A 27682-nucleotide genomic window follows, 5' to 3' on the forward strand; every position below is an offset into this window, starting at 1 on the left:
TTATAAAATAAGGAAAACATTTTTAAATATCTTATAAATCAGAGACAAGAAATAGTATTTAGGTAGAGTCTCAGGCAAGCTGCACACTAAAGTGTTTAAAATAACCATCTGGTTAGAAAGTATAAGGTCATGCAGGCATGTAGATGGGCTTTCTTTGATGCGTCACAGATGGCAGTCTGGTTTAAATGATCTCAGGATGAGGGTACAGCAGAATGGCATTGGAATGTATCTTAGGACTGAGGGTCCCATCATGGTAAGAAAAATGATTTCTGAGAGCTTCTGAGATCTGGTAGGAGTTGCAGTTCTCATAGTCTTCGTCGTCCTCGTCACTCTCATCTACAGATTGGGAGGGAGGGCTGTCTCCATCCTGCAGTAGGCCCAGGTCTGGCTCTTTAGGCCCCGTGCAGTCATCCTGCTGGGTTTTTATTGGTAGGAGAGATGAAGGAAGACCTGAGTCCTGGAAGAGACAGAAGAAAAATGCACCAAGATTTATCTAAAATGGACTGAACCAGATTTAATCACATTCAGATTCTTTGTTTTAGTCTTTCTGTAGTCATTTGTCCTGTCTCCATGACGCCATTAGTGATGATGCAGTCATCAGTAAATAACAGTGATGCATCAGAAATGAATCTATTCCAAGTTGAAGCCTCAGACACGTACCAGCGACATGTTGCTGCCCTTCGGGAACGACTCCACTCTCCTCCTGCGTTCCTCCTCCCTACTCATCACCACTGCTCCCAGAGTCATTTCTCCATTTTGCCAGATGACAGGACGTCCCAGTTCATCCAGCTCCACTCCTCCTGCAGGGCCCCACCTCCCACTCAGAGTGGATTGACTGCCTTTGTAAATGGGACGCTCCTGCAGACAAGGAGGTGACATTACAACTCTGCTACCATCTGTTTAAATTCGTCTCAACTTGGACCATGCATTTTTTTGTGGCGTCTTTTAATCCAAACTTGATCATTTTATAAAAAAAAACAAAAAACAACAAACAAACAAAACAAAAAAACGCAGATGCAAAAGATCCCAAACTAATGGGTTTTCTTTACTTAAAATAAATATCTCCTTTTTTAATTAATCATGAATGTTCCATCATAAACTGCTCATTTATGCAAATTCTACCAGCTCATCAAGTGTTTTATTTCTTTTGGATGACGCCTCCTTAGCTTTACTTGCATTTGCACTGTCATACAGGTCATCAATAAAGTTGAATTCAATTCAATTCAATTCAACTTTATTTATATAGCGTCAAATCACGGCAATGCCATCTCAAGACGCTTTACAGACAGAGGGGAAAACATAATGAATTGTCCTGAATCATAGCATTCTGTTTGGAAACTGTCTATTGTACCAAACTAATCTAGCTAAAGTGAATAATTAAAGCCTTGCTGGTATCACTGCTCTTTGTTTTTTCTGAATTTTACCCAGATTCATTTGTCTCCACCCCCACTGGAAATGGTTTGCTTTAAGCAGAAAGTGAAGAAACTCACCAGGGACATTAGGCTGCTTTTCATTCTGCTGTTTACTCGGACCAGGGCGTAATCGCCAGTCTGGAAAGAATAGAGAAAAGAATAAAAACTAGCATACATCAACACAAAATCTAAAATGAGTCACTTGTAAAGATATATATATATATATAATATGCCTCTATTATTTGTTTTGAAGTTGCAGCAGCCTGTAATTATCAGCCTCCGCAGCAGACATGGCTTCACAGAGCCAGCTCTACGCGAGCTGGCCAGGCGTGGCAAACTCATTTCTCTCAAGACTTGATGGGTATTGTTCTCAGAAGAAGAGCTTTTGTTTTGTGCCTGTTTCTACCTGTGCTCGAGGGTCAGAGCTGATAGAGTTGAGTCTCCTGAAGGAAGCTTGTCGAGAGAGGTTGTCCGCTTCCTCTCTGGGGGGGAAAAAAAATAGGCAGCATATTTAGAGGATTTATGAAACAATAGTGTCTAGAAATGTAATTTCAGAAATCAGGTCAAGCATTTAAGCAGTTTAAACAGTAGCTCATAACCAAACATTCACAGACAAGCTGTCATCACAGCACAGATTATTCATGGAGGTGTCTTCCAGTTTCTCGTAACATGGCCTCGTCGAGGTTTCGGCTCACATTTTTACACTCAGCTCCCTCTTGAGCTTGTTGTTTCTTCGCCGGTGGTGGCGGTGGATCAGCAGGACGATAACGACCAGGATCAAGATCGCGGCTCCTGCTGCAGTTCCAGTAATGATCAGCAGCTGCTTATCATTGGGGGGATACAAGTCGGTGTACTTATCTGCCACAGAAAGAGATCAGTCAGGTGCCTTCATCATCTTTCCACTGAACACATTCAAAAGCAGCTCATCATCTTCCACACAGCTGTTCTGATAGCAAGTCTCACAACAGCTTTATAGGTTGAGCTATGAAAAGTTGACTTTCTTAAGCATTGTAGTCTCCACAAGGGGGCGGCATATTTACACAATTACTTCTTATAAACGGATAGTGAATCATCTATTACAAAGCGAGTGGCAGGATGGTATTTTATTCTAAGTGTTATTTTAACCTCTAACAAAGACGTGATTCTATGTTCGTACCTGTTACTGCTAATGTATACTCTTTTGTTCCAACTCCCACGCCGTTTCTGACCATACACACATAGATCCCGCTGTCATTGACACGGAGGGTTCGCTCAAAAATGAGCTTCCCTCCGATGACTGACACCCCATCAGGAATATGTCCTCCCGTCCTGCTAATAAGCAGAGAAAAATGTCATTAATTTTCAGACACCTTATGGAGAGGTGTGCCATACAGAACCTATGACTCACTGCTCAGAGCAACAGGTGTGGCTCATTTAGAAAAATTGCACAAATGTGCAAATAAACAGTCAAAATGTGAACCTGGATTCTTGCTGTAAGTCCTTTAACTACTAAGCAACAGCAAGAAAAAAAAACAAAAAAAGAAAAACAGTTTGCATCATGGAAGATATACTTCTAGAGAAACTCAAAGGGATGTGGTTCACCATAGTGAAACCACTAGTGTACATGTAGCTGAACCAAACCCTACAGGGGTGGCAACTTATGCCTATTTGTGCCTAACAAACAATGGTATATCTGGTGGATGTCAGCCAGCTCGGCTGCAGAGTCCCTCACCGTGCAAAGGAAGCCATAACAGGCCACATAAAGTAGTTCCAGTTTCTGATTAGGTCCACTGAGACGGGTCACATTGCGCAAGGTTTCACTGTGCTGCAGTGGCTATTTAAGTGCTGCTTCTACCCCCCCCAAACTGGATTCAGCTCACATTTCTTTTGTAAAAGCCCTGCCTAGCTTCTCTGGCCAGCCTTTTATTATCAAGCCACAGGTAGAGATTTTATCTGGTGAGAGATCCAGATAAGGTGAGTTATTCACCTCACGCAGCCAAAAATTCTCATGTAGCCAACTTCAACAACTAATTCAGTCTTTCCAAAGTGACTTATTGCCACTTTTGTAGAACGAAAGCTACATAATGGTTGTAGCACACTTATAAAGCTTAAAGCAAAACACTAGAAAAACACTGAGATGCTGACCTTGAGGTAAAAACACACTGACAGAACGTTTTCAGTTGTTCTGCATTAAATGTTTAGACTTAATATAAACTGGATTTAAATTGTTCTTTCCCTTCACCGTAAAAAAAAAAAAAAAAAAAAAAAGCTAAAATCCTTCCAGTAACATAAGTATTTAGACCCTTTGAAATGGAACCCATGTCTGAGCTCTGGTACATCCCACTTCTATCAGTGCTTTTTGAGATGCTTTCCCAACTTGACCGGTGTTAATCGACCCTTAAATAAATTCAGAGGACATGATGAAGAAGGGACATGTCTGTCCTCATAAACTTTTATAGTTATGCATGTCAGGTTGCAAACAGACTGCAGTTGCAAACCAATCATGAGTCTGAAAGAAGTGTTTCAGACTACAGATCTGCAAAGATCAGAAGAAAAAAATACAAGCAAATGTCTTTTGCATTGAGAATATGTCAAAGAAAAAAGCCTCAATTATTCTTAAATGAAAGATTTACGGCTAAATGCAGCATTAAGACACAAAGTGGCTTCACTATAGAAGCTAATCAACAAACCAGTAGTCAATAGTGGAGACTTTACAAAAGCGACAACAGTCAGGCTTTTATGTTAGAGTTGCCAGATAGAAGCCATTACTCGTGCAAACGTGCACAAAAAGCCTGAAAATCTGATACGAGTTTGCCAAAAGGAACCAGAATGATTCCTTGTCAGAAAGAAAGAACTTTCTTTAAACAGCACATTTACTAACAACCTTACGTTAAAGTGCTGATTGGAAATTTCTGATTAAGCAATAAAGATGAACTAAATACATTTTACGATGAATTAAAAACAATCAAATAAAACATTTTTAAAAAGTAAAAAACAAAAAGCCCGAAATCCAGCAGGAAGAATCTGATTTTAATAAAGTCAAATGTCTGGCCACTAATATGTGAACAAGTATGATTTTCCTCATTGTTTTCAAGACTGGATCTAGAAATTTCAGAGATAAAAGTTTCGTACACCTCCGTGCTACTGCTGGAGACGGTCCCTGTAAAGGTTTGCACAACTAGCCTGCCACTATGACTAAATAACAGTAGGAAGTGGGCTGCTGTTCGCTGTGCAGCCTGCAGGAAATGACGAGTGCTTAAAGTCAACATTCAAGAGAATCACAATCATCTAAAAGAGAATCAATAAGAGAATGAGTCACTTCCTCTCTTACAGTCATGTGGAGGGATGTAGACCTCTGACCTCTGCCTACACTGTCCTCATTTTAAAACCTTTGCCAAGCCAAAACAATACACTTAAACACAACATTATGACAACTCCATGGTGTCAGCCTTTAACTGTGGAAGATGTGAAAGACACCAGAAGAATCACCACCTGATTACCAGTCAAACATGGAGACAGCAGCTTCATCCTGCAGGATGTACTTCAGGATACTCATCAGGATAAAAAGAAAAATAATTCTTTGTACTTTAACATCGGTGATATTATGAAGGGTGAAAACAAAAAACAAACATAAAAAAGCCCGTGGCACTTAATGTAAGGACCCGTGTCCAACTGGACAGTTCACTTGCACCTTCCTACGATGTCCTCTACTGTCTGACTTCGTGCTTGTGTTGTTTTCTCTCAGATGTAAGTCGCTTTGGATAAAAGCGTCTGCTAAATGACTGCAGAATGATGACAGAACAATTCCCAATGAAATCTTTTTCCAGAGTGTTTAGGGTCTCAGGTTGGAGGGAAGGTTCACATTTTAACAAGGCAAAACTGAATCGTACTGCCGAGAGAATCAGCAGAGTCTGCATCTGAATCCATCAGAGAAAAATTAGCAAACATGAAGACGAGCTGCTTCAGCCTGAACGTTTGTCAAAAAAAGAAAAAACGAGAAACTTAAGAAAAGAAATCGCTGAGCAGGCAGCTTAACCCTCTGATGTATGAATTATTAAAAAACAATTCCAAATTTAATATTTTAATATTACATGTAATATTTTACTTCTGCGGACATTTACAGAGAAACTTTTTTGTCTTCCATATTGTTTGATTTTTTTCCATTTATCTATCCTGTAGAAATATTTATAAAATATATTGTCATATTTATATCAATAGAAATATTCGATAAAAACTTACTTGTATGATGTGCTTGTCCCGTTTATCGCTGATGTAAAGTTGGTAAGTTACATGTTTGTGTATATGTGAAATTTTATACTATATTTGCTTCTTCAGTGAGTGGCAGTGTGTTGGGTGACTCTCCTAATGCACTGCCATTATTGCATTAGTATATTTGCAAAATTACAAATATACCATCCTCACTAGAAAACAGCCATTATGTAGGTGTCCACTGTGGTGGACAATGCATCAAAGGGTTAAAAAAAAAAAAAAGAGCCTAAGGTGCTTTAACTAAAGTAAAGGGCATTAACACTTCTTTAGATTATATTGTGATAGCAAATGTTTCTAAATAGACGAGAAAGAAGAAAAATCTATAAAACAATGAAACTTTATATCAGAACTGAGTTTATAAAGTAGAATCAGAAAGTTTCCTATATTTGAACCCTGAATGAAGATGTTTAAATACGGCAAGGAAGTAAACTTTGGATCTTAAATGCTTGACTTTTTTGTCCTGCTGTGTTAAATAAACCCTTGATACATCTTTTTTTTTTTATAAATGCTTCCTTGTAAACAAACAGTTTCTGGTCAGACTGGAGATTAAAATCAAAGTGTGATGAACATAACGAGTTATATGTGGTTATTTCTACTCATATCTTTGTGCTGCATATGAAACTTTAAAAAGACTGGACTTGAAATTGTCTGCTAAAAATAAACAAACAGATGTTATATCTTAAGATTGGCTTCATGGCCGACATATTTTTCCTCAGTACCCAACACTGGATCAGTGTGAGCACAGGTAGGCTGTAATGGCTGGCACAGCGTCTTTAATTAAAGCCCAGACCCTGTGTTTTACCAGACATTAGAGTGATATTTAAAGCATGGCACTATGATTAAGCGCTTAGCGTGCGTCTCCTCTTCTTCCTTGTGTCGCTTGCTTCCCTCCCTCATGTGAAAGCATCTCCCTCCCAGATTTTCAAACTTCACATTTTGCAACGTGACACCACGGCTTTTATTCTACAGTGAACTGAGCTGGCAGAAAAAGACTTACCTCCCTCCTCTCCTTTAGATTCAAATGCACCTCTTTGTTGTGGGTTTGTGTGTAGCCCATGTGCATGTGTGTTGGACGAGGCCAACACACATGAGTTTGAGTCACGTTCCAGGGCCATGTAAGGAGCAATTTAGCAGTGTAGAGAATGTTCCGGGGAAGTGAATTAACATAATTGTTGCAGTGTTTCTGGCTGCCAGACAGATTTAAAGTATACATTAGTCCCAGTAGCAGAAAGTATGATGAGCGTACCGTATCCAGGTGACGTTCTGAGGTTTGGGTTGTCCCTTGTCTTCGCACACAAGCTCAGCTTTTGCCAGACCCACATACAGATGTTCAGGAGAGGCGGAGATGGTGACATCTGGGGGGTCTGACACAAATACAGATGCAAGCATGTTGAACCACAATGTGTTTTCACGCTTGTTGTAAATTACAGCAAGCAGACAACACATAGCAGCAGCAGAGTAAAAGAAATCTGTTCACACCATAAGCACATCGGATATGTGTTTTTTATTTTTTAATCAGAGATCAAGATGTCGTGATCTCGCTTTTCAACCAGGCCAACTGGAAACCTTTGGATGACTAAATCTGTTCTACTCTTTATCTTGAGGAGAAGAAGAAAAGCATCTATCCTATCCCACCAGCAGGAATTAAAAACAGAGGGGTTTACTCTGAGGGGTTATTTTTTAATTATAAATGAGCATAATATAATTCCTTGACCTTAAAACAGTGCTTCTGACTCATTTTGATGGCACAGTGACATTTATTATGTACTTTCCTGGTCCTGTCATTGCCTTGCAGCCTACTGAGGGGAAACTGCACCTTAACTTTTTTTTTCTGGCTCACTTTACAGTTGCATTTCACTTTTTAATTCCTAATCATTCACTGACAACTGGATAGCAGCACTCTGGCTTTTATGAACAATGATCATCGCTGATTTTGCAGAGAAGCTTAAGACGACATTATTGAAGGAAGTAGGAAGAAGAAAGGGGGGAAAGGGGCAGAGCAAGAGATAAGAAAACAGTCCGCCTCAGACTAACTTTGACTGACTGGAGACAGCTCAGAGTAGAGACTGGATGCAAGACTAATGCCAAACTAGCTTTTGTAAAAGTTTAGTGAAGCGCCTTTAATTATTGAGACTTTTTTTAGTGCATCGCTTTTGGGAGAGTCGTGACTCGGTGGTTAGAGAGCTGAGTTTGGGTCTGGTGGACTGAGGTTAAGGTTCCCTGACTGGCAACTGAGGTTAACCACTGTGGGACTAAGAAAATGACTAACTGATTGACTGACTGGGTGAAATGAATGAATAGGCTTTTGAAATTCTACATGTATTACTTTGAAAAAAAACAATGTACCTTTAAAGGTGATCTGACACTGTTGAAAGTGACTTTGGTTCACTATATTCCCAGTGAAAGAGTCATAAATACACATGAGCTGCTGACAGCAGCAGCTTTTTTATTTGATTCAGCTTTTACTCAAACTTAATTTTAGATCAAACTTTTCACTTGGAGAGAATAATCATTTCCCTCTAAACCGAAAGGACACTGAAACTGTGAGTCACCTGTCAAGCAGAAAGACAAAAGATGACAAAATTCATGACTCAAGTTGATACCTTTGGAGCTGTACGTGTAGTAAAACAAAGAGTCCCTGTTGAACAATGACAGAACTTGATCTTTAAATACTTTCAGCCTATCAACACTTTGAGTCCAGGACAGTGTATTTCTGCCATTTCCCAACACAGGATCTAGCCGAGCAATATTATTTCATATTTAGTTTAGTTGTGTCCACGTGACGATATCCAGTTATCTAATTAAGTCCACAGAGTGGATCAGTTATTAATAGGATGATCTTCAAGTATGGCCCGTGACCCGGGGAGGAGGACTGAACTGAACAATGACTGACTTACGTTGTGTGGTCATTCCTCTACAAGGTGTGAGGTATCAGCAAAAACAAAACCTTAAATTTTGTTGTCATTTCGGGTCACAATGACATTGAACACTGATCTTTACAATTGTGTCTGTAATCACAGTTATGTTTTAGATCTAATGTGTTCGTGGTCATCAGATGTGTTTTTTTCCCTTTTATTTAACGAATGAAGTTGATTTTTTTGACACGAAATAAAAGTGACCAATGATGACCATTTCCAGATCTTTCATGCTCCCAATTAGCATAAATATATATATTTTTTAAAAAGCTTTATGCATCACCACAAAATGATTATTAAACCTTTAGTAAAAAAAAAAAAATGTCAACGCCTCATATCGAGTTTGGAATTAAGATGCATGTCAGGAATGTCCCGTTTCCATTGTTTCCAGATAAGAGGTTTCACTCTGACACACAGTTGGTTTCATCTCCCACTGACACAGACACAACATCAGTAAACAACAACAACAACATCCAGAAAGAAAACAATAAATATCAGGAATATATAAAACATGCGTTATGTTAATGAATCACTTCACTCATGCAAGTTGCTTTGGATAAAAGCGTCTCCCAAATGACTGTAGAATAGAATAGAATAGAATAGAATAGAATAGAAAAAACAAACCACTATCGCAGAAAAATAATTGATTATATTCATGGTTGTAGTGAATTATTTAAAAGGACTTACTTTAATCAATCATTATTTTTGGTGTATTTGCCCCAGATGTGTTTTGCATCTGCATTTGGTTTTTCTGAAATACTTTCGTATTCAAGTTCTTCTTTTGTGAAAACACATTACAAACTTTGTTTTCTGCAATGCTGCTGTCAGAAGTTTTTTTTTTCCCCTCAAACAATGCTTTCATTTTGAGTTGTTTTCTCCACTATTATTTTCACTTCAGCATGTTGCTTTACTTAACTAGTAACTAGTTTCCTCAGTTTGACCAGCTGTCTGCTTTACTTCTGCTTCAGTCCAGCTTGGCGACAGTATCAGCTGTACTCACAATGAACCACCAGGCGGTTTGAGATCCTGCGGGGTTTGTCCAGGCCCGGATGCCAAACTAAGCAATCCAGCTTTTTTCCATTCATGCCCCGCAGTGGATGGAGGGAGTACTGGCTGTACACAGCGCCGGTTTCACTGGTTCGGTTATAAGTTTGTCCTGGGAGATCGGTGTCCCAGGAGAGGTGGGGAAGTGGATGGCCTACAGCTCGGCATGTGGCGACCACTCCGAAAGGTTGGCCCTCCACCAGAGTAGCCGAGTCCAGGTTGGAAATGGGTAAACCTATGTAGAGAAAGAAGATGGACTTAGACTGGAAAAATTACTCAACCTGAAATTTTATGGAAATAACCAACACTGTGGAAATGGAAAACATGAGGCAGCATATGCTTCTTATCAGCCCCCAGTTTAAAAGTTAGCATCCAATACAGCATGTGTGTGTTCGCATTAGTGCACGCTACATTTGTAACTCGACACACTGTTAATATCATATGGTATATAACGCTTTTGGAGCAACATATGATGCCATCCAGAACGTGTTTTTTTCTAAGACAGCCTCTCTTATTTCAGCAACACAAATCCAAAAAAACAATCTGCACAACGGCATGAATCTGTAATTAAATCTGCCTTTCTGAGTCCAAATCTGTCACCAAGTGAGAACATCTGGAGTTGGACAGATATAACCAGCAATGACTACAATCATTGAACTGAACTATATTTAGCAAGAAAGGAGGAAAAGAAAGGTTAACTTCCCATGCCTCAGCTCTTATGAAAACTGGCAATGAATTAAAAATTAGTGTACATCCCCTAAATAAAAAAAAAAACCATAAAATGTCTTGCTTTCATGACATTGTTCACGGACTAAATCAACTTATCCCAACTCCTTTGTGAACGGCTTGTAACTCAACCCAGGACAACCATAATTACACTTGAGAGGTTTCTGTCAGATTAAGTATTCAATTACATTTCACGTTTGCAGTTTCACTGTAAAATATCCTCAACAATTTAACAATAAGTCATTTGTAAGCTGCATATACCTTCCTACGAACTCCACTTTGCATTCAGCAGAACTATGACTGAGGAACAGGTTGCAAAATCATGCTGGCGAATGTCACCTGACATTTTTACAGTCACATTTTTACTGTGCCCAACTGGTTTAACATGACAGTCATTCAAACTGCAGTGATCGACTGTAAACACTCGCTGCCTGGTTAGGTCTTTTCATTCCAGTTTGGATGATTAAATAAATAGTTAGCATTAGCAATAACAGCTTTATGGATTAATTCACAATTAAAAGGTAAAACTCCAAAACATATGACATCATAGTGTTGCAGATCTGCAGGGAAAACCAGCTGCACTCAGACAGAAATTAAATGAGGACATATCCTCTTAGTTTTGCAGGATTTTAAAAAATCTGTTTGGAGAATTGGAAAGAAGGTCCTTATTTCTCCAACATCTTAAGTTTTGTTGTCAAAAATGTCAACATTGTGTGGCTGGAGGTCTCAGTGATGAGAGTATTTAGTGACAGAGGTTGTAAGTTACTTATTTGTGTTGACTTGCCTGATCTGAGACGTGCTGAGGCAAGACTGTAACTTAGCCATTGTTGTTGATGACTGGCAGCCAAAGGAGAAAGTTTATCAGATATTATGGGATCTATCCAAGTTTTACATCTGGAAGATACATCAAAAAATTCCCACGACTGCTACAATGATTCCAACTGAATTATTTCACAATATAATCCACTCAGGAAATAAAAGCTGGCCTGAAACATCCAGTTGTTAGTGTTAATTTAAAAAAAAAAAAAAAAAAAGAAGATATTTAAAAAGGCTGCCTCGCTGCAGTGCATAACTTCATTGTTATTAATGAAAGCCTTCCTTTCAAAGACTTCAGACACAGCTCAGTCATTTCTTGAGATCACTTTGAAAACGTGATTTGGACACTTTTCCATGTATGTAAAAAGAAAAAGCTTTTGAGATTTTATAACCACGGTGATACAACTACTTTGCTCTGGCAGCTCTCCGTCTGCACAGATTAAGTTTCAAACATCATTCCAGCAGCTCTGACAGGAACAAGAAGATGGGGAAGAGACACTTACTCCACACGGACAGCACAATGCGCCTCTCGAAGTTCCCATTTGGGAAGGTGGCGATTTGGCAGATGTAGGTGCCCTCGTCCGACACCTCTGTGTTGGGGAAGAGCAGGGCCGAGTTCTCGGTGGGGCTGCTGCTCTCGAATCTCACCCGACCAGAGTATCGCCCAAACTCTGGCAAAACAAAAAAAAAAAAAAAAAAAACAGCTTCAGCTGAGTATCTCCAACCTTTACAATGACCATACAAAGAACAGAATACCACAACAGCTTGGAGAAAGGAAAATAAATGGTTAGACTTTTGTCAAAATAACCCTGCATTTATACAGAAACGTCACTGTCCCACCCTCCAAACAATGCATATACTAAACAACAGTTTCCAGGTGTGATCTCACTTCAAATGACACTGTTGTGTAAACGATTCCATATTAGTTCCACCTAATTGATAGAGAAGAAAAGAAATGCTAATTTTGTCTCATTTCTGTCACGTCAGGCGTTGCCAGATCCTTTTCACGATGGCACGCGCGCCACTACAGGTCAGCTTTTTTCCGCCCTAAAGTTTAGAAAATGCAGTTTTATTCAGGATACAAGTCACATTGCTGTTTGCATTTACAGCCTCGTGCATCATGCACAGCATCATGCATGTCACTGATACACAATAGCATGTAACATCAGGAATGTTTCATCACTTCAATCAATTTCAATTCAGATTTATTCCTGAGAAAGTTTGTGTTTGGTCAATTATTTCTTGCCTTTAGTGACATCAGTTGGTGTTGTATTAACAACGTCGTTGGAAAGCCTGATTAATCTGTGTACAATGAGGAAATACTTGCAATGATTGTGCTTCTGTGTAATGAACACTACAGCTAAATGTGTAGGCAGGGACCCCAAAAATGTGCCAAAATCCCCCTGTGATATTCTACTGTTGGCATGATTTACATCTAGAAGGAAATTACTGGCTTTAATCAAGTGATAAAATACCATTAATAATTTAGATTAAAACTGACATAGTATTGCTGTTTCTGATAAAGTTTGTCATTTCCAAGACAAACATTAACTTAAAGTATCAAATCAAATATATTCTCTTACTTTATCAATTGATGAAGGTGGGAGTTTGTTTGAAAGGTGTTAAATAACCAGATTAGAGATTCAGGCCAGAGTAATATGAATTCACTGCATTTTCCACAGAAGCCAATATCTTGTGGAAAAGATGTCCACATAGATCTGTCTTTCTCAGTCCTGCTCCTCAGGGACCACTGCCGGCATTTTTTTAAGTTCTCCCCAACTCCAGCACACCTGATCCAGATGAATTAAACTGATCGTCCAGTTCTTTGCAAACCTGCTAATGAGCCATTTGAGTGAGGTGTGTTAAAGTAGGGTTTCCTATAAAGCATGCAGGGCAGTGGTCCCGGAGGACCAGGACTGAGAAATTCTGACCCAGAAGGATGTTAGAAATGGAAAATTAATCAGTTTGTTCCTCTGTGAGAGTGGGATGGGAAGCCATGCAGAGAACGAAGAGAACAGTAAAACAAGAAAAAGAAAGTGAGGTGAACAGAAAGATTACATATTTTAAGTTATATAATAGTATAAAGTAGATATAAACTTTGTTTGTTAGATTCTGGTTGACTAAAGTCGAGACATGAAAAGCCGTCGAGACAATTAAAAGAAGAAGACAAGAAGAGAAAACATCCCAGAGAGACTGTTTTAGTATACATGGTAAAAAAAAATTAAAACAACACTAATATCTTAAATATTTCAGTGTTTATAATGTGTGTGTGTGTGTGTGTGTGTGTGTGTGTGCCAGCTGTTTACCGCCTTTACCAGCAGTTTCAGGTTCAGCCACAGCTGTATGTTAGTAACAGTAATAATGGGCTTAAAGGAACATAAAGGAGGACCAGCTCTGCACCACAGTGATTGCTCGTCATTAATTTACATCTAAACAAGTTCCTTATATGCATGTCATGTATCAAATAAGGTTTTAATCAAAAATACAAAAGAAGGAAACATTAGGTAGTCAAATTCAGCGATGAACAAGTTCACTAAAATTAGATGTAATTTAGTCATGAAAATGAGAATCAGAGAATCAGAGCTGATTTTGTGTGTTGCGTGGAGACAAAAGCTGTTTCTGACAGAACTGAGTTCAGGTGCACCGTCCTCAATATGCTACTGGTGTGAAGCTCTACACCCAGTCTGAAAACTAAAGCCAGTCTGACAGAAAAAGTAATTACAATGTCTGACGCTGTCAAGGATAAAGTGTAGGTGGAGAGAAGAGACAGGTTCACCTCTAAATTCTGCTTCAAATCTGCCACAGTGAACATTTCATGGTCACAGCAACAACAGAAGCTTTTCTCAGATATTCTCAGTCTCCTGACCAGCACCTGCATCTCTGACTGTCTCATTCATTCATTCATTTTCTGAACCGCTTATTCCAATTCAGTGTCGCGGGGAAGCTGGAGCCTATCCCAGCTGGCTTTGGGCGACAGCTTTGGGCAGGGTACACACTGGACAGCTCGCCAGTCCATCGCAGAGAGACAAACAACCACTCACGCTCACATTCATTCCTAGGGGCAATTTAGAGTGGCCAATTAACCTATCATGCATGTCTTTGGACGGTGGGAGGAAGCCGGAGTACCTGGAGAGAACCCACGCATACATGGGGAGAACATGCAAACTCCACACAGAAAGGCCACTGACCGAAACCCTCCCCAGCCAAGGATCGAACCAGTGACCTTCTTGCTGTGAGGCCACAGTGCTAACCACTGTTCCACTGTGGCCCCTCTGACTGTCTATTTTTTTTAATACAAAAAAAAAAGCCTCAAACTTTAAACTGTACTTTATCTTATGGCGGACAATAACCTGTTGTAATGTACCTCGAAAATAAAACGTGAAAAAAAAAAATAGCACGAGATCTGTTGTGTGTGAAGATGAGTAAATACAGAATAAATGAAATGCAAACACGACTGATTGCACGAGCGAATCCCCCATTTCCTCCTCCAGCAAGTTCAAATCTTGACAAGCACTGACTTTCCTGTATTATGTAACATTGTGACAAAATCTCTCTTTATCAGACATCTGTTAAAATATTTAATCAGCGTTTGGCTTTAATTTAAAGTTCAATCATTCATTTATTCATTTTCTTAACCGCTTAGACCAATTAAAGAGGCATTACGTAACTTTCTGAACATAAAACTCTTCAATCTTGTTTGATGACACAGTGACATCTATCATGTGCATTTCTGGAGCCGCTGCTACCCAGCAGTGTTTCAAGGCTGAGAACCCGCACTATACAATAATTTTAACTGGGACACTGCATGACGTTGCAGCAGAGGTATACTTCACATGCAAAAAAAAAAAAATGGATAAAAACATTCCTGCACCGTTTCTGATTTTGCAAAGAAACGCAAGAAGAGTAAAAGAGAAAGTGACAAAAGTCACAGTAACATTGTCTTTTACTGGTTGGAAAGAGCTCACAGACAGGATGCAAGATAGATGCCGTTACCTGTCGATAAGGAATGAGGGCAAAGAGTGGAAACAAACTGATAATAGTGATGGAAAGATGACATTTCTTCTTCTCATCATGTCCAAACAGACACAAACAGCAGCTCATTTAAAATCTTAAATCTGCTCAATAATGCTTCTTTTTATGTTCTTCTTGTTCAGGATGCATCCATCACTGACATACCTGTGTGGCCGTCAATGAAGTGGGCAGTGATGATCTGCTCCTTGCTGCCATCTGGAAGCTCTTTGGACCAGGTGACCTGCACCACCCTCTCATCCTTTTTCGCCTTGTAATGGCAGGGAAACCGGGTCTGAGAATCAGCCAGGGAGCGCTGGAAGGTGTCCTGCTCAAGAGGCTCCACAAAGTCCCCCTGAACGGAGGCGGCTGGCGACAGAAGAGAAGCAGAGAGGAGATAATGTGCTTTGTGTTGTATGGTGGGGAAAATGCAAGCTGGAGAACAAACTACAAAACTGCAGGATTGATTGGCTGAGAGGTCAGACAGACATAACAGTAGAAATAAAAAAAACTTTGATCTGTGGTACATTTTCTTTGACTGAATTATGTGTAAACAGTATTTCTGATTTTCCAATTTGCACATTTTTATAAGAAAATACATTTTACATTGTTTGTCAGATAAAATGTTTGAAAGCAAAGTCTTTCCACAATCTCCCCAGATTTTTTTTATAAACTAAAATGTACATTTTCATGATAAAATGAAAGAAAAAGTGGGCTGAAACCCTATTTTGTTCCTAAAGTGGGACAATATGATGCTTTTTTCCCTTTAAAATTAAATCTAATCACTTTTATGATTTGCCCAGTACTGAGCTGTGCAAGAGATGCAATTCTCCCAAGATGAAGCAGAAAGAAGTTAGGTAAAGCCTCAGTTGGTTTATTTATATACTGAGCCACTCCTAAAGACACACATTTACATTTATGAACTGGGACCAGGTTACCAAACCTGCTTATGCTCAGATGTTCAACTTGAAGAAAGCACACAAAACAGAGTGGAGCATTTTCACGCCATCTTTTTCTGATTCTTAACAGTAACACGTTACTCTGATGCATAAGATACATTTAGTACTAAATGCTACCTTTTTAAAATATGACTTGTCCTTCTTTTACCAGAGCACGATCTGATGATTTGTTTCCTCAAAGAACTTTATTCTTAGTAAGTCTCCACACGGAAAATAAACGTATTTTTTTGCATCATAATCGACTGTTCAGATTGAAAGTAGCTGAAAACCAGGACATGAGGAGACATCAGTAAAACAATACTTAGGACACCTTTATTTTGGCATATAACTCAAAAAAGGTTCAGCAACAACTAAAACCAATCTGTTTTGACCAGGAAGTTGATGGTTTAGCTTTAACACATTACTCATGTGTCTGACACTTTGCTTTTAACAAAGGAAGTAGCCATGATGCTGGAGACATGAAGCCAACACCTTTAAACAGGGATCACCAACTCTGGACCTCTTGGATCAATGCTCTTCAAGTTTTAGATGTTTCCTCACTGCAACATTCTTAATGGTTCTCCAACAAGTTCTGCACCAGCCTTTTGATGTCAGGTGTGTTGCAGCAGGGCAGCATCTAAAACCAGCAGAAGATATGGTGATCCCTGCCTTAGTACCTTAAAGGTGGAATATGTAAGATTTTCAATATTTTCAAAATAAAATAATTTAAAAAAAATAACAACAATCGTAATTAGAAAGTTTTTTAAACATGTAGGTTCCAGTCTGTCCATATTTGATGTGTTAATAAGTTTAATTTTTACAAGTTTAATTAATGACAAAGACCCTTCTTAAAAGTTTGCCTACCGGTAAAAAAAAAAAAAAAAAAAAAAAAAGTGCTTTTTGTCATTAATTAAACTTGTAATTTAATAAAGCACCAAATAAGGACAGACTGGAACCTACATGTTTAAAAAAACTACGTAATTATGATTGTAGTTATTTTTTTTAGTTCATTTATTTTGAAAATATTGAAAACTCCACCTTTAAACTGCACTACCTCTGACAACCACAACAAACATAAAGAATCTCTCACTCCAAAAGACTCCCATGAAGAGAGAATAAAAACTTAGGCAGGGACAGTCCACACATGTGTTTTGCTTTATTTTTCTGTTTGTCTCTATGTATTTTTGAGCCACTAACTGTTTGAAAGATGAAGGTTTCCAGATAATCTAGCTGAGCAGTTTTCTGTACTGACTAGATAACCGGTATGTTTTGCTTTGCTGCATCTGACTATGAGCTGCTGTCTGTGTGTTTTGTGTCACAGATGTAAAGGAAAGAAATAAATCAGGGCATCAGTGATTTGTTTTCATTTGTTTTCTGAAGCATTTCAGAATTACTCCATACTCTGTTCTTATGACTGAATCCATGTTTTGTTTTTTGATTTATGAATGAGCTTTGTCGCCCCTGTAAAGATATTGTATTGCATAAACCTAATGACTCAAACTTTGTGTGTTTAACTAAATAATCGTTGTGAAAGTACAGAAAGACAGTGGCTTGTTTTTAGACTCATCTCAGCGACATGCTTCACAGTCAAAGCTGTCAAGAAGCTCCGCACGGTGCTGATTAATGACTGAAGCTTTATCACACCTTGTTTAAAGTCTTACATTTAACCGTGGGACACAAACTAAAGTGGGTGTGAGAGCGGCGCATCAATTACTCAAACAGGAAGAGCCAAACATTTGAACTTTGATTTTTTTTTTTTTTTTTTTTCAGCAGAAAATGTTCATTTACTCTGGTTACTGATTAACAATTGGATCAATGATTAAAATAAGCAGATACGGGACACAGACTCCCACAAATTCTGCCATCGATCCAAAGACAAAAAGTGGGACAAATGATCAGAACATGTACATCTAGACAACAATGAATCCCACTCTGCTTTGTCTCAACTGTGGAGAAAAAAAGTGCTTGAGGTTGTAGATTCAGACTAAAACCAAATGTGGAGGAGGGCAAACAGGAATGAGACAGTGACATGAGAGATAAGCACCAAGCAGAAAGAAAGAGTTAAACACACACTGTCCTAACACACTCTAGACAAACACAGGTTCACTTCACCATCAGGAAGCTGCAACACAAGCTTTTCCTGTCCACTCAGGAAGGCAGTAACTTAATCACACCCATGGTTGGCGGTGAAAATAATAGTCTGATAAGTGCATTTACACTTCCAAGTGGAGCAGCACAGAGTTCCAGCTCTGTCAGAGACTTTTACCGCCTCAAAAGGAGTAAACAAAAGCAGAGAAGCACAGACTGGGTTAGTCACAAAAACAGGAAGTCAAAAGTTGAGCAATGACTTCGGATTTATGTTTACAAGAAGCAAAAATGTTGCTGAGCCGCATTCTGTTCTTTGCTTCAATCTCCACACCTTCAGAGACCAGAATGCATCTGCATCACAAGTATGTGGACACCCAAGTACTGCATTAGAGTGACTGATTTCCTCTGCTCCTCTACTTTCAGGCTTTTCCACATAATTCTGGCTTTAATTATCATTTAAACATGTTGGAAATCAGGACTCAGGCAGTGAAAACCATTTCCTAATGAGATTAACTTTTGCATGTATTGTTGCATTGAAAAAGCATCCCCAAAAGCAATGCCCCCAAGTTAAAAACTACTATTTTACATTAGGTTCTATTTTATTCTCAGACTTTTTCAGGCCAAAAGAGTTCACATTTTACCATGAGTCTGAAAAAATACTAATTATATGGTGGCATTTTAATGCTGAAGCACCAATTAAAAACTCTCCTGTAAATATTAACACTAAAGTTTTCAGGCGATTAACTAATTTGCATTTAAGGTGCATAGAAAGTATTATTCTTTTACATTTTTACTGCACATTAACAAATATTGCTCAATTTTCTTTCATTCACAACATCAGTCCAATGCAGGATTTTGAGAGGGGGGGGGGGGGGGTTATCAGCTGCTATCAGGCAGGAGGCGGGGTACTGCCATCTAGCAGAGGGTCAACCATTCACACTTACTCATAGGGCTGATTTGGACTCACCAGTAAACCCAACATGCATGTTTTCAGACATAGTAGGAAGTAAAGAGTGTAAATTTTAGGGTGAAAACATGAGGACACATAACTAGTGTACAATTTGATTTATTTGAACTGTAACTAATCAAACTCCACATTAACTTATCGGTTCTCTCTTCGAATCACTTTGACATCATATAGGATGTGAACGGCAGTATAAAAAACTCTAGAGAACCATACTACTATTAATATTTTCTTTTTTAAATAATTATTTCTATCACTTTCACACTTAGGATAAACCAGGTTATGAAAATTCCAATTTCTTTAAAAAAAAAAAAAGAAAAAAAAAAAAAAGTCCTAAATAAGGCAAATTACAAACAAATATCCATAAGATATGAGAAGGTTGCGAAAAGATAGTTTCCAGGAAGCTGTTTTAACTATAGTCAGAACAGAAAACAATGAGAAAAATGTTCATTAGATCATGAGAAAGTCAAGTTAGAACCCCTCTTACACCAGGACGACGGTTTTTTGAATAATGGTGCACAGTAGACATATCTTAACAACCATGACATCAACAAATCATCTTAAGAAAAACTTAGCACCAAATTCATCATTACAATTTTGTAGCTGGTAATCTAAACAAGATGGATGTATTTCACAAACATGGCATGTGAATTAAGGAAGTTTGGATTAAACTTTTTTTTGGCCATCATGATTAAAAGATATGTATAGAAGAAAAAATAAAGCTCAACTTTAATTTTTTAAATCATCATAAATTAGGTGAAGTTATTATGCCTTTAATGCTAAGCATTTAAAGGAACCTAATAGTTATATTCACCCAGAAAAGATTGTATCTACAGCAAGATAATGATCACGAGCAGAAGGAAGCGACCTGGGGCCTTGCAGTAATCAGACCAACATTTCATCATAAATGACATCAAAATAGCTAAGCACATAAAACTGTTGAAGAACATCAATAAAAGCTAGATAATCTGCAAGTAACTCTGGGAGAAAAATCCTCAAAGGGGAAGCAGAAACATCTCTCTTACAACATTTAACAAGATGTGATCTTGTAGTAGGAGTATACAGGGAACCAAAATTTGGCTCAGGGGCTTTTCCTTATGTCCAATCTTTAAATAATTTAAGATAAAATAACATTGGAGTTTAATTTATTCTGACAACATCTCAGTGTTTAACAGGTTCTGATCTTTTTGGTGGAACCTGACCCTGGCCTGCAAACAGGGGTCTAAAGCAATGCAATCAATGGACTGTAACACGACTTGTTTTGAATACAGAGCAGAAATAAAAACCAATGGGTTTAAATTCTAATCATATAGTACAAAAAGTCCCTATATTTTCACTCCCTGTGCCAATGATAACAAGGGGTCATTCTAATAGTTATTAATTCAGTTTACAAATGAAAAACACATGGTTAACAGAGTGAAATTGCATAAAAGCGAGGTATTTCAGGCTAAATATCAGGCACACGACATTAATCTAAAACTTACCGATTAAAAATAGCAGTGCCAGAACTTCTGCTTGTGTCCTGCTCGACTCCATGTGTAGTCCGAGAAAATAAATGTCTTTCTCAACAGTTTCCTTCGCTGCTTTTTAAAAAAAATAATAATAATCAACTTTTCATTATTGAGTTTTGCATTAAGTAAAGAAAATGCAGCAGACTGAAGTCTTCAGGCAGGTGCAACAGGTGTTTCCTTTCAACCTTAGGGCTAAAGTTCATAAATTAAAAAAAAAAAAAAAGAAAAGTAGTGCAAGCACTTTTTTTGCTGCACTTAAAGAAAGAAAAGTCGTCACAGACGCGCAGAACTGCAGTTCATTTCATAAAACGCAAACATATAAACAAAAACAGAGGAATAAACATTCTCATAACATAGCCTAACCGTGCGTTAATCAAGCGCTGCCCCGCTTACTGGCCAGCAGACCTACAACAACCTGAAGCACAGGTATGAGGCGGAGCTTCACCTGTCTCCCGGACCCGCCCACATACAGAGGAAAAACGCTCGTTGCGTTCAGGGAAACTCGGGAATTTGGCAGCTCATACTTTGTCTCCACAAAATATTTATCTTGCTATCAATATTGTGTTAGAAAATAAAAGTCCACACTACGTGTGAAAAGAATTAAACTTTTTTCTTATGTTTTTGGGCACAATTTATAAAGTAGAATTATTTGTCCCAATATGTAAGGATTTGTCTTTAAAGTGCAGAAACAACAATAAAAAAAAAAATGCACATGATTATTTTCAAAGCACCTTAAAATGTCATGTTTGGTCATCCCAGCTGTGTAAAATACACAGTCATTCATTTTGTCATGTGGATAAAGAAAAGTGATTTATCTTTAGTTTGGACACCAGACTGCTAGTTAGCAGACATTTATTTGTTGGACTAATCTTTTACCATAACTCATCATGCTAGTAACATCAGTCAGTAGCAATTAGCCTAATTCAGCTTCACAGCTCTTCATATGCAACAAGCTGATTCAAATAACATAAAAAGAAACCAAAATAAAAAGGGTATTTAAAAAAATGAATTATGAACATAATTGAACATTAACACTGAGCTTTAGTAGGAACACAAAAGAAAACATAAAAGTAATATTTAAATTTGCTATTGAACTTTGACCTTTTAACTTTTTATTGACCAATTTTTTTTTTTTATCTTTATTGGTTGGTTTGTATAGCTTTTATATTTGCTCCAACCTTCTGAGTTGTCTAAAAAGTTGTTAGGAAGAAAACTATAGCCTTCCTACAATAAAACGAAGAAATTGTTGGGTTTCTGAGGATGTTTTATCTCAATTTCTATATGATTTCTTCTTTATTTCCATCATTATGGAGTGTCGTTTGAAGGCTTAGTTTAAAATAAATTTTGTGATACATTAAGTATCCAACTTAAGCAGGATTAATCTCATTTAAAAGCAATACCAAATTTCTATTTTATTTCTCAAACTCAACATTTGAATTTTCCAGGATGCACTGAAGGCAACACAAGTTCAACAGGTACATTATTCATTTTTCCCCCAAAAAACCTGAATATTCATTAAGAGAGATGCTTGCTTACAGACTGGTCAATTCAAACAAATGTTCAGTCTCTGTTTCAGATGACATTTACCCTGACCCATTCAGCTTCAGCTCAATCTTTCTAATATTAAATGATTCCTAATAAATTTAAATTTCCTTTTTTTTTTTTTTTTTTTTTTTTTACTTACACCTGCTCATCTGTTTCTCTGACTGAATGTAAAGTGCAACACTGACAGATAAATGTAACATAAATAAATTACTTTGCACTGAGGAAAATGTATTTTTTTTTCGGTAATTTAGACTGTTTTAAGAAACACCATAACCCTGCATTGAGAGGTAATTAAGTAGCTTTCAGCAGTGGTTTTTGTTGCACCACATAATGCAGGTATTGTATGCTGAAACAGTACTGCAACGAAGTCTGACTGAGTTTATTGTGAGGAGTCTCGGGGAGAACAGAGCCTTGTCTGAGGGCAACAGCTCATGCGTGTGTTATGAATAGAATTCCAGCTGTTTTGATGTAAACACAACAAGTGGACTGAAAACAACAACCCAAACAACAACAAAAAAAATTTTTGTATTGTTTATCATGTTGCAGATTAAGCCCAGCAAGTTGTTAAAAGCCTTCTACAGATGCTACATAGAGCCTTGTAACCTGCATCTCTTTGTGATACACCAGCTGCACAGAGACTGGCAGGACGAGGCTGCAGAGAGGAGGGAAGTGCAGAAAATAATGCCTTATTCTTTTCTCACCTTGGATGAAATGTACAGTTTTCACTCTTTTCCAGAGCAAAAATATTATAAATATCTGTTTTAAATCTTGCCACCTTGTTGGACTTGTTGGTCTTTGGGGAAAAGCATGAGATGCGCAGCAAGTCCAGAGCAAACAAACAGTTTAATCCTCAGAGCCATTAAACACCTGGATGCCAATGAGCCCTAAATGCACTGTTTTCATTATTCATTATACCAGTTTACTCTGTATTATAAATTTCAGCACAGTTTTCTGTTTTGAACATATGTTTTGCATGTTGTGTGTGTTTTGTGTGTGAATGACCTGTGCATGAGTGAGCTTCATTTCTTTTACATTGTGCACTTTAAGGTTTGCAGTTTGTTACTTGTACTCCAACATTGAATATGGCTGTTCTTGAACCAAAATGCCATGCTGGCTGGAAAACTGAACCAAACTGATTTAAAATCCTCTTAAAATGTGCAATACCCTGTGGAAACCAACACTGGGTTTGTTTCAGTTGTCCTCACGGGAACTTTGAAACCTTGATTTACTTAAATAAAACCTAAAAAAAAAAAAAATAAAAAAAATAAAAAAAGGAACTTAATCAGTAACTGTGATACTGGTGAAAAGAAAAAGCATCACAGCTGTGAAAATTTTTTGCAAGTGTGAGTTAAATACCATGAGAGTGTATGGAATCTAGTCATTAGTCATGCATTTAAGAGAAATAAATCATCAACTTCAGGCATATATGTAGGAAAAATAACAAAATGTGATGTAAAAAAAAAAAAAATGAAGCAAAATCACTTTTTTAAAAATGTGGGCTCCAATGAAAGAGGAACACGTTGACAGAAACAGAAAATACATTCAGACTTCTGCTTTCTAAGTAATTCTAACAAAACACAGCTTTGAGACAGCAGCATATATGAAATATCATTTAAACAGCCTTTATTAGAACATTTTTATATTAATTTTGTAGTTTTAACATTCATGCAAGTAGAGATACAGAATTTATACAAAAAGAACAAATTGTTAACCCATAAAGACCCAACCCATGAAAAAATGTTAAGATAAGTCAATTTTGTGAATATTAGAGCTTTATTTATACATTTAAAAAAAGCAAACTAAAAAGTACCAATTTTTTTCTTTAGCAATATTTACCATTTATTACCATGTGATGTCAAGATTTTCATATTTTTATATTCTGCTTTCTGGTGTCCATTAAGGAGCAGAAGGCAAAAATCAAATTGTTTTCCACAGGATTTTAAGCAAAGTTTGCTCCATAAAGTGACGCCAAATGTCTTAGAAACTGTACGCATCACATGAGTTACTCTGGGTTCTTATGGGTTAAAAAGCTCTGCACAGGCCGGCCATAAAAGAATAAAAAGTAACACGTAGTATCAAGCTTGTTATTTGTGCTCAACATCCTCCCTGATCCAAGTTCATGCTTATCACACCATCGGCCTTTTATCTCTGTTGATGATCTCGTAGGTGTCAGTACTTCGAGAGGTCAGACCCTGCAGGGCACAAATACACACTGTCAAAGATACTGATGTGAAGGTACAGCAGAAGCATGTTTCTGTGAGCATTTCCTGCACTGAGTCCGAGATTCTGTGACAGCCAGCTATGGTAGATAGATCTACATTTAAAAAAAAAAAAAAAAGGCCTTTACCATTTGCTGTGTGGTAAGCTGTCACTTTTCCCTCATGTGCCTTTTTTAAATGTCTTTTTAAGCATTAGAATGAAAAGTCTCACCGCATAGATGCCTCCCTCTGCAGGCTGCTTCTGTGGGAAGGAAAGACAGAAGATATGAGGAGCGCTTCAGCAACTCATTTTATTTTCTAAACACTGCAAAATTAGTTCATTTAATAATAAGCTTTCAAGATCAACCAGTTGTCAGCGTGTGAGCTTTGAAAACACTTAGCAGGAAGTAGGAAATAACACCAGCAACACTGGTGGAAACTCAGCGTGAATAGTGTACAAGTAATGCTGGTTGGTGGTCAGCTCGAGCTTACAGGAAATGATTGAGGTGGGTTGGCTTGAAAACAGAACTATGACATTTTGAGGGTTTAATACACCAGAAAAGATGCACATTCAAAGATAAGGGTAAATTAAAAATAACAAGGGAAGGTCCTAAAACATGTAATTCAAGCCAGTTGTATTTGCCTCTTAAGAACATCCTAAAAAATGAAAAAGCTGAACAACTTTTATTTTACCTCTTGATCACCAGAGTTGGATGGATGCATCTGTCAAACATAAACCCGGAAACAAAACCGATTGGTCAATATTTATCGTGGTTAGTAAGTCAGACACAGAAAGCTTTGAAAATATTTAAATATTCTAAACAAATCAGAAGTATTTGTTTTAAAATGTCTGAAAAATGCACTGACAAGTATGTGAATAAAATGTATTTATATGTGGAAATACAGAAGCTACAGTTCATTAAAGACAGACTAAATTAATTTTCATCATTCATGGCTTTCTCTGGTGAAATTATAAACAGTTCTTAACTAGTCTTAAAATCCAGCATGTAATGTTTTGTCAGTCCCTCCTTGTGTTTATCTGCGCCGTTTCGGTTCGTCTTACCCTTAATCTGCAGTACAAGACGGTGAGAATGATGCCGTACAGGATGAGAACCCCATCCAAGATGTAACATATATACATTTCTCTAATGGCCTCTGCACACAGAGAACACAATGTCAGCCTCCCTCCTCGGCGCCATCATCTCCACAGGTCTACAGGTGTCTTAAAAGTATCCCCTCTAAATGTCAGGACATTTTCTAAACCACCCCGGCAGTGGCGGGTCACTGATTAGATAGAACTCACCTGCAGACGAGATAAAGTATCTGCTCTCTCGGCGACTGTCAGCAAAAGGCTTCAACAACGTGATGAAACTCTGCGAGCAGCTGTGAACAGGAAGTCAGAGGCTCTCTGTCCGTTTTGAAGCTATAAAACCACACGCTTACCACATCACCATCCTCCCATCACGCAAGTTCCTCTAAAACTGTGATGAAAAACAATCTGCTTCCATTTGGTCAAATTCCACTGATGCCACACTTTCAAGTCAGGATTAAAAGCAGAAACCTTTAAATAGAGAATCCCAACCAAAAGTATCTGAAGAAGAAACAGCCAACTTCCACCTCTTGTCACTCTTTTCAGATTTTATTTAGAGACCGCTTCTCTTCTGTCAGCTTCCTTTGCTGAAAAAAAAAGCGACAACAGTGAGGACTTATAAGGAATAAATGGTTTAATAATGGAAAAATGCCTAACACGCTATACAAGCTACAGATACCAAAAAGGAAACAAATCTACCTTTTTTTTTTCTTAAACAAGCCATTTGTTTCTTATAAAGTGAAAACATTCAGAAAATTGCATCATCATAACTTAGTCACCTTAAAAAAAAATGATAGAAAAGTTATTAGAAAACAGGTTTTGTAGTCCAAAATAAGGATATGCATGTTTGTTTTGTTTTGTTTTTTTTCATCACCGCAGATGACATTGCAAACACTTTGTGGAGCTGGTGTTTGGATAGTCAAAAAAAATTAACTAAACAGTGTCCACTGGAGAGAAAAGCAAACAGTCGCGTTGTGGCTCAGCAGACTGCGGGATACGTTCAACAGAGCAGCTCCCGTCTCAACAGCAGCTGCAGAAACAGGAGCGACTCCGTGTCTGCAGCGTTAAGGCTGAGTCGAGCTGGAGGGGGACAAGGCGAGGCGGTGATCAGCTACTGCTGCAGAGGAGCGGCACAGAGGACTTACAATCGCACGTCTGGTTTGGGATTTCTGTAGATATGCATCAAAGAGAAAAACTGGAGGAAGTCAGCTCATATTTAAAAGCACAGCTGCCTGATTCACGACTGCTTTCCTGGTTAGAAATGTATAAAAAAAAAAAAAAAGACCACATTTACAACTGGTATTACATTGTGATTATCTGCATGCATACCTTGGCATTTACAGCAGTTTTTTTTTTTTTATCTGTGTATTGATACACTGAGGATGTTTTCAAAATAAAAGGATTGAGTTTTGAGTTGGAAAAATGAACATTTGATCTCTTCCAGTCTAAAAACTGACTGACTACATCTAACGGCGTTTCACAGCAGGTGAATTAGGATCATCATACAAACAGCTTCTACAGCTCCCGATGATAACTCATATTCTTTCTTTTAAATAGTCTCTTCTCTGCAAGTTGGAGCGCTGACTTACATGAGCTAAGTACATCCAAATGTCCTGATTGGTCAAATTGTCCTATTTTTAAAGACCTGATGATTGCATTTAACACTTAAAGCAACTTTTTGCTAAAACCGGACGATGACTCATTTGTCATTTAAATAGACTTTGTTGCTAAGAGTTGGTGTCCAAGTGTTACGTTTCCACTGACTCAAACATCCGCATCACATTAATCCATATAAGCAGACTAATTTTGATTGAAAATAACTTCACGTCATGAGTCAATCTAACAATTAAAACACTAAATTTTGTAAGTACCCTGCGTGTGCATGAAGCCTCCTCTGCAGGGGAGGGGCTTCGGGTGCAGGGCTGAAGCACAGCAGAGAGGGACGGGCAACGAGGTGGAAGCCCATCTTCCTCTCAGATTTGCAAAGTTCTGCTTAAAGATGTGGGAAATCTAACTTCTTATACAGAGTTGCTTCAGACAGCAGCAAGAAGAAACCTCATGTGACATCGGAACGTATCGAGTGTTCTTATGGAAACACGGCGATGCCGTTTATTTTTCATTTTGTCAACAAGCCCAGCTGGTTTTGTTTGTGTACTTAGATGTCTAATTTAGCTTATTG

The 27682-nt window shown here is 38.0% G+C and overlaps 1 protein-coding gene across 1 annotated transcript; it reads right to left on the reverse strand.

Annotated features, from left to right (window-relative positions):
• Positions 1-181: 181 nt before the first annotated feature.
• On the reverse strand, positions 182-27469 carry nectin4b (nectin cell adhesion molecule 4b; the record flags this gene model as incomplete). The annotated part of the gene is made up of 15 exons (XM_079243747.1): positions 182-457; positions 661-858; positions 1491-1550; positions 1819-1894; positions 2108-2270; positions 2569-2720; positions 6907-7024; positions 9576-9854; positions 11665-11832; positions 15338-15524; positions 24348-24407; positions 24646-24675; positions 25477-25568; positions 25717-25796; positions 27375-27469. The coding sequence occupies 15 exons, from the start codon at positions 27467-27469 to the stop codon at positions 182-184; spliced, it is 2034 nt and encodes a 677-aa protein (XP_079099873.1).
• Positions 27470-27682: the final 213 nt, after the last annotated feature.

The sequence above is a fragment of the Telmatherina bonti genome, assembly GCF_933228915.1.
Source record: "Telmatherina bonti genome assembly, chromosome: 7".
NCBI classification, from domain to species: domain Eukaryota; kingdom Metazoa; phylum Chordata; class Actinopteri; order Atheriniformes; family Telmatherinidae; genus Telmatherina; species Telmatherina bonti.